This window comes from Colobus angolensis, unplaced genomic scaffold (genome assembly GCF_000951035.1).
Source record: "Colobus angolensis palliatus isolate OR3802 unplaced genomic scaffold, Cang.pa_1.0 Scaffold185, whole genome shotgun sequence".
Taxonomy (NCBI): domain Eukaryota; kingdom Metazoa; phylum Chordata; class Mammalia; order Primates; family Cercopithecidae; genus Colobus; species Colobus angolensis.
This window is the reverse complement of record NW_012114988.1, coordinates 1,116,577-1,125,019: the sequence shown is the minus strand read 5'-3', so window position 1 is coordinate 1,125,019 and position 8,443 is coordinate 1,116,577. Positions and strand designations below refer to the sequence as shown.

The following is an 8,443-nucleotide window of genomic DNA, read 5'->3' as shown; positions in this document are numbered from 1 at the left end:
AAAAAAAAAAAAAAAATGTAAAGGGAGCCAGGTGCAGGGCTCAAGTGGCTCACCTTAGCACTTTTAGAGGCTGAGGCAGGAGCACCACTTGAGCTCAACAGTTCCAGACCAGCCTGGGCAACATAGTGAGACTTTGTCTTTTTTTATTTATTTAGAAAAAAAAGGAAAAAAGAATGAAGACAGTATCTTTTTATTGTTTTTTCTGTTTGCTGGTATAAGTAATACAGTTGTTGTTGTTTTTCAGATGGAGTCTTGCTCTGTCGCCCAGGCTGGAGTGCAATGGCCCAATCTCGGCTCACTGCAACCTCCGCCTCCCAGGTTCAAGCAATTCTCCTGCCTTAGCCTTCTGAGTAGCTGGGATTATAGGCATGTACCACCATGCCCCTCTAACTTTTGTATTTTTTAGTAGAGTAAGGGTTTCGCCATGTTGGTCTCGAGCGCCTGACCTCGGGTGATCTGCCCGCCTCGGCCTCCCACAGTGTTGGGATTACAGGGGTGAGCCACTGTGCCCAGCCTTGATTTTTAAATATAAACTTTGTATCATCCAGCAACCTTGCTAAACTCTTCTATTAACTTAAATAATGTATCTGTACCATCTTTTAGATTGGCTAACTATACAGTCATATCATCTGAGATTAATGACAATTTTACTTCTTTTTTTTCCAGCCCTCATTTTATTTCTTTTTCTGACATTACTCCTGACATCTAACATGATGTGGAATAGAAGTGTAGTAATCGGGGGCTGTCCTTGTTCCTGATTTCAAAGAGAGGGAAGGCTTTCAGCATTTCCCCAATAAGTGTGTTTGCAGAAGGCTTTTCAAATGTGGAGACCTTTTATCAGGTTGAAGAAGGTCCTTCTACTCCTTGTTGACTAAAAGTTCTAACCACAATTGCTATGCTTTTTATGAAATACTTTTTCTACATCCATTAGATTATTCTGATTTTTCTTCTTTAATCTTCTATATTGTAACCATATTAATTCATACTCTAATGTTAAACCTAACTTGCATTCATGAAATCCAACATGATTATGATTTCTCTTATGCTTTCAATATATTGCTGGATTCCATTTGCTAACATTTTGCTTAGGACTTTGATATTCATATTCAGAAGTGAGATTGACTTCTAACTTCTCTTTATCGTGATACCCATGTGGGACTTTTTCTCTTCTCAGGAAGACTATGTATGTAAGATTGTCTTCCTTGAAAGTTTGATTGAAAGCATCTGTAATGCCATCTGGGCCTTAAGCTTTAGGTTTTTGGGTTTCGCTTTAAGGAAAGATTTTTGACTACTGATTAGGTTTTTCTGTTTTAACTTCTGCATTGTAGGTAGTGATTCCTACTTGTCATCTTTGAGAATGATCATTTTGTGCCTTCTCTTTTGTTTTCATGATTGGTTTTACCAGAGGCTTGTCAATTGTATTAGCTTTTTCAAATAACCAGTTTTGTCTTTGTTAATTCTTCTTATATTACTATATTCATTTCTTGTTTCATTTATTTCTATTTTTAGCTGTATTCCTTTCTACTTTTATATTTTTGCTGTTTTTGACTTCTTGACAGAGAAGTTTATTTCATTAACTTCTTTTCTATTATGTTAATTGTAAAATTCCCCTTCAAGTACTACTTTTTCTGTATCTCAGAGTTATTATAAATAGTATTTTTCATCAGTCATTAAAGTTCAAAATATTTTCTAATATGTGATAGGCGTTCTTGTTTTGGGTTTTTTTCTTTTTCTTTTTTTTTTTTTTTTGGTCAGTCTTGCTCTGTCACCCAGGCTGGAGTGTAGTGATGTCATCATGGCTCACTGAAGCCTTGGCCTATGCTCAAGTGATCCCCACCCTTCAACCTCCCAAGTAGCTGGGACTACAGGCACATGCCACTTCACCCAGCTAACTTTTTTTTTCCTTTTTTTTTTTTTTCTTTTTTGAGACAGGGTTTCACTCCTGTTGCCCAGGCTGGTATGCTCTCCCGGGCTCAAGTAGTCCTCTTGCCCTAACCTCCCGGGTAGCTGGGACTAAGGCCACGCCTGGCTAAGTTTTGTACTTTTAGTAGAGACAGGGTTTCACCATGTTGGCCAGGCTGGTCTTGAACTCCTGACCTCAAGTGATCCACCCGCCTTGGCCTCCCAAAGTGCTGGGATTATAGGTATGAGCCACCATGCCCAGCCTTTTGTTTTGTTTGTTTGTTTGTTTCTTGAGACAGGGTCTCAGCCTGTCACACAGGCTAGAGTATAGTAGTGTGATCCTAGCTCACTGCAGTCTCTTAAGTCTTGGGCTCAAGCCATCCTCCCACCTCCACCTCCCAGGTAGCTAGGATTGCAGGCATGCACCACCATGCCTGGCTAATTTTTTTTATTTTTAGTAGGGGCAAGATCTCGTTATGTTGCCTAGGATGGTCTCACTCTCCTAAGCTCAAGCAATCCTCCTGCTTTGGCCTCCCAAAGTTCTGGGATTATTGGAGTGAGCCGCTGTGCCTGCCCTTTTGTTTGTTTGTTTGTTTGTTTGTTTGTTTTTAATTTTTTGTAGAGATGGGGTCTCTCCATGTTGCACAGGCTGGTCTCTAACTCTTGGGTTCAAGGGATCCTCCTGCTTTGGCCTCCCAAAGCATTTGGGTTAGAGGAATGAGCTTCCACACCTGGCCGTGTTTCTTAATTTCCAAACATAAAGGGAAATGTTTACATTTCCGGTTTGCATTTTATATGGAATTCTAGGTTAATTACCTTGTGGTCAGAATACCTGCTGTCAGTGATTTCAGTCCTTTGAAATGTGTGAAAGTTAGCAATAAAATGGTCATACAGTTTTGTAATCTGCCTTTTATACTTTGCAACATTGTTGCTTTGGGATTTATTTTTAATTGCTCAGTTGGCTACAAATCCTGAATGGAAATAATTTTGCCTAAAATTCTAAATGACTTTTTGTTTTAGGGTTTTTTTGTTGTTGTTGTTGTTTTGGGGTTTTTTTGTGTGTGGTTTTTTTTTTTTTTTTTGGTTTTTTGTTGAGATGGAGTCTCTCTCTGTCGCCCAGGCCGGAGTACAGTGGCGTGATCTCGGCTCACTGCAACCTCCGCCTCCCAGGTTCAAGCGATTCTCTTGCCTCAGCCTCCCAAGTAGCTGGGACTACAGACACATGCCACCATGCCTGGCTAATTTCTGTATTTTTAGTAGAGACAAGGTTTCACTCTGTTGGCCAAGCTGTTCTCAAACTCCTGACCTCATGATCTACCCACCTTAGCCTCCCAAAGTTCTAGGATTACAGACGTGAGCCACCACGTCCTGCCATGACTGACTTTTTCAATTTGTCAGCATAAAATAGTGAATAAAAATTCTCCAGTGGAAAGTGTACTTGATTTTCCCTTTGACCTGAACTAGCTGCATCATTGCTTTCAGCCCTGCATTGCTGAAATAGATCACCACATGTTTATTCACTCAAACAGGTCTGTCTTGTTTGGTTATATTACTTTAGCCAAGGTCAGCCACGTTTGTATTAATCTGGTAAGTAAAGAAAGCCCATCTATTTGCATTGAGAACACTGCATAAAATCTAGCTGATTCTTGGTATTTCTCTAGGCCCGAGGTATGAAGAAGCAAATCATTGACGACTTCATCGCCCAAAACAAATATCTATTGGCAGCCAGGCTCACCAGCCAGAAGTTGTTTCATGAACTCTGCCCTGTGAAACGGTCTCACCGACAGAGGAAGTAAGGACTTAAGGCTTTGCCTTTGCTTGTCATTACAATAGAAGGATCATGATTCATTTTACTATAGGGTGGCGAGACATCTGTCCTGTAACAATGAGAACTTATTCTTCATTTAACAAATACTGGGCCGGGTGTGATGGCTTACGCCTGTAATCCCAGCACTTTGGGAGGCCGAGGAGGGCAGATCACCTGAGGTCAGGAATTTGAGACCAGCCTGACCAACATGGAGAAACCCTGTCTCTACTAAAAATATAAAATTAGCCGGGCGTGGTGGCCCATGCCTGTAATCCCAGCTACTAGGGAGGCTGAGGCAGGAGAATCACTTGAACCTGGGAGGCAGAGGTTGCAGTGATCCGAGATCATGCCATTGCACTCCAGCCTGGGAAACAAGAGCAAAACTTTGTCTCAAAAAAAAAAAAAACACTGATTAGTGACTGTGATGGTAATCATACTAATATGATGTGTTAGTCCAGGGCACCTTAGCACCAAATTGTCGGATGTGCCAGCCTGTCCTAGTGGTCAGAAAAGATTGCCCTAAGATGTAACATTTCAGCTGAGGCAGGAGAATCACTTGAACCTGGGAGGCAGAGGTTGCAGTGATCCGAGATCATGCCATTGCACTCCAGCCTGGGAAACAAGAGCAAAACTTTGTCTCAAAAAAAAAAAAAACACTGATTAGTGACTGTGATGGTAATCATACTAATATGATGTGTTAGTCCAGGGCACCTTAGCACCAAATTGTCGGATGTGCCAGCCTGTCCTAGTGGTCAGAAAAGATTGCCCTAAGATGTAACATTTCAGCTGAGACCTGAAGGATGAGCACAGTTTAGCCAGGCGTCTGGGAGAGACTGGGTCACTTTACAGAAGCACAGAATATGGAAGAGTGACTATCCCTACTAAAGCATTCCACACAGGGTGAGTCTTTGGAGGTCTTGGGAAGGAGCAAGGATAACGATTAAACAGTAGGAAAGTATAGAATATTGAGGAAATGGATTAGTGGGAATCAGGAAGGCAAAGTTACATATATTCCATAAAGTATGAAGAGTTACTATAGAAAGTATCTAAAAACTCTAGAAATTCAGGGAATATATTCATTGTACCTTCTCGGGTGAATGAATCAGTGGCTTTAAATTTAGGGCTGTTTCATCTGTAAAAGGTATCGGGATATTGAAGGAAAACATATCAATCACGTTACTTGAAAATGTAAAACATAAATAATTTCCCTGTGTTGGGCTTTTCAGATTCCTTTGTAGTCTTAAGAGCGAAGAAAAAATGACTTAAATATAAAAAAAGAATATCCTGGATTGTAAGGATTGTTGTTTACATAGCCTTCAAAAAATATCCCAAATCCACACGCTTCTCACTTTTTTTAACCACTGCTACCCTGGAACAAACCACCATCGTCTCCCAGCGAGACCCCTCTGGCAGCCTTCTAACTAGTCTCTTTGTTCCATTTGCCAGACAGGTGTCCACACATCAACCAAGGATGTTTGAAAATGCAAATCAGATCCAGTCACTCTCCATCCTGGGGTCTTTGCACTTGTAGTTCTCTGTACCTGGGATGCTCTGACCCCATTTCCTCTCATAACAATGTCACCTTTTCAGTTGGCATTTCCTTGAACAACCTGTCTGATGGAAAGTGACTTCCACCCACTCTGGCCTCTCTCTGTCCCCTTTTCTTCATCTTTTTTTTTTTTTCTTTTTCAATATATGGTACTTGTTGATACCTGTCATGATATATCTGTTTTTATTTGTTCTCTATCTTCCCCACTGGAATATAAGCTCCATGAGGGCAAGAATATTGTCTATATTACCTGACATATATTAAGTGCTCAGTAAATATTTTTGGGAGAATGAATAGCTAAACTTTGCATTGGAACCTTGCAAAGGAAGCCCTTCAGAATGAGGCTCAGTGGCTTCTGGCCTGAGAGAGATTTGACCAGCCCTCCCTATAGTGGAAGAACTAGGACAGATAGTTTCTAAAAGGCCCTGCTGGCCAGGAACAGTGGCTCACGCCTATAATCCCAGCACTTTGGGGGCCCGAGGCAGGCGGATCACTTGAGGTCAGGAGTTCGAGACCAGCCTGGCCAACGTGGTAAAAACCCGTCTCTACTAAAACTACAAAAATTAGTTGGGTGAGGTGGTGCACGCCTATAATCCCAGCAACTTGGGAGGCTGAGGCAGGAGAATGGTTTGAACTCAGGAGGCAGAGTTACAGTGAGCCGAGATCACACCACTGCACTCTCCAGCCTGGGCAACAGAGCAAGACTCCATCTCAAAAAATAAAATAAAAGGCCCTGCTGCATCAGAATTTCAGAGACCAACCCCTTAAAAGAAATTCCTGCCAGGCATGTCTCATGCCTATAATTCCAACACTTTAGGAGCCTGAGGTGGGAGGATTGCTTGAGGCCAAGAGTTCAAGACCAGCCTAGGCAATATAAACAAAACTATATATAATTTCATATATTATAGATAAAATTTTAAAATTCGTAAATGTGGTAAAGAAGTTTGGTTTGGGAAAAACGTCACAGATTGGGAAAAGAAACCATTTGTTAATGACTTGGAAATCTTCCCTTAGTAGAAATGTCAGCTTTGATTGGGCACAGTGTATTCACTTCCGTAAGATGAGCTCCTCGTCGTCTTCACCTTCACTTGCCTTTGTAGGTCCTGGCCCTGCCATCAGGGATTGGTTATAAAGCTTTGTCTTTTTGTTGTGCAGGTACTGTGTGGTTTTACTGACTGCTGAGACTGCCAAGTTGAGCAAACCCTTTGAGGCTTTCCTGTCCTTTGCCCTGGCAAACACACAAGACACAGTGAGATTTGTGCATGTCTACAGCAATCGGCAGCAGGAGTTTGCCGACACCTTACTACCAGCCAGGGAGGCGTTTCAAGGGAAATCAGCGGTGAGCCACAGAGTCTGTCCTCATCCCAGGCTCTTCACAAGCATGTGGCACCTGATTCTGTTTCCTTCTTCCTTGAGAGTGTTGAATCCAGATTCTAGGAAATCTGAAATGGAAGCCTGTTTTCAAAGCCTACTCTTTTTTTTTTCTTTTCTTTTTTCGAGATGGAGTCTTGCTCTGTCTCCCAGGCTGGAGTGCAGTGGCACGATCTCAGCTCACTGCAAGCTCCGGTTCCCGGGTTCACACCAATCTCTTGCCTCAGCCTCCCAAGTAGCTGGGACTACAGGTGCCCGCCACCACGCCCGGCTAATTTTTCGTATTTTTTAGTAGAGATGGGGTTTCACCGTGTTAGCCAGGATGGTCTCGATCTCCTGACCTCGTCGTGATCCGCCCGCCTTGGCCTCCCAAAGTGCTGGGATTACAGGCATGAGCCACCGCGCCCGGCCAAGCCTACTCTTAAAACAGATTTTGACCTGGTCCTTTTACACTCTGAATGTCAGCCTCAGGCCCCCACAGAAAGCATCTTTTCTATCAGTAAATGTTAAAGGTCATCAGTCCTTTTCACCAGTTTTTCACTAAGGCAAGTCTGGTCTTGCAGCATAGATCCTAGATTTTACAAATCCTCAGGCCACTGGTAATGTCCTCTGGAAATTTCTGCCTCCCTCTGCCTCTTTAACTTCATCCTGGTTGATCTCTCCTGCCTTTCTCCTCCGTTGTCGTCACTCCCTACAGAAAACAAGAAATTTTCCTGACTTTTTCATCTTTTTGGCAATCATGGAAAATCTCTCTAAAAAACAAAGGTTTCCATTAATATTAAGTCAAAGATTATAGAGCAAAGTCTATTGAAAAAAAAAAAAAAAGAGCTTTAACTTTTAACAAAAGCTTAGGAACGTCACCATAAAAGTTATTTCTTGGACCAAGCACAGTGGCTCACACCTATAATCCCAGCACTTTGGGAGGCTGAGGTGGGTGGATCACTTGAGGCTAGGAGTTCGAGACCAGCCTAATCAACATGGTGAAACCCCGACTCTACTAAAAATATAAAAATTAGCTGGTCTGGTGCACACCTGTCTGCAGCCCCAGCTACTCAAGAGACTGAGGCATGAGAATCGCTTAATCTCGGAGGCGGAGGTTGCAGTGAGCCAAGATCATACCACTGCACTCCAGCCTGGGTGACAGAGTGAGACTGTCTCACAAAAAAAAAAAAAAAAGTTATTTCTTTTGTAAGAAAGATTTAGGTCTCTTGCAAATATTTTATACTTACCAATATTTGTGTTTAATCTTATTGCTGACGTCATTGGGTCCTTTTTTCCCATCCTCGCTAGAAAAACAACTAGGCTGGCCATACTGGCTCATGCCTGTAATGCCAGCACTTTGGGAGGCTGAGGTGGGTGGATCACAAGGTCAGGAGTTCAAGACCAGCCTGGCCAGCATGGTAAAACCCCATCTCAACTAAAACTACAAAAAATTAGCTGGGCATGGTGGTGCACACCTGTAATCCCAGTTACTCGGGAGGCTGAGGCAGGAGAATTGCTTTATCCCAGGAGGCAGAGGTTGCAGTGAACTGAGATCATGCCACTGCACTCCAACCTGGACAACAGAGCAAGACTCAAAAAAAAAAAAGCTGATCAGGTGCAGTGGCTCACGCCTATAATCCCAGCACTTTGGGAGGCCGAGGTGGGTGGATCACCTGAGGTCAGGAGTTCAACACCAGCCTGGCCAACATGGTGAAACCCCGTCTCTACTAAAAATACAAAAATTAGCTGGGCGTGGTGGTGCACACCTGTAATTCCAGCTACTAGGGAGGCTGGGGCAGGAGACTCGCTTGAACCCAGGAGGTGGAGGTTGC

At 42.8% G+C, this 8,443-nt stretch overlaps 1 protein-coding gene across 1 annotated transcript in view; it reads left to right on the top strand.

Annotated features, from left to right (window-relative positions):
* Positions 1-8,443, top strand: part of DNAJC16 (DnaJ (Hsp40) homolog, subfamily C, member 16) — a 46,049-nt gene that overhangs the window by 32,749 nt on the left and 4,857 nt on the right. The window contains exons 8-9 of the mRNA XM_011939947.1: positions 3,564-3,694; positions 6,414-6,597. Of these exons, the coding sequence (XP_011795337.1) occupies positions 3,564-3,694; positions 6,414-6,597 (315 nt within the window). The remainder of the gene's footprint in view (positions 1-3,563; positions 3,695-6,413; positions 6,598-8,443) is intronic.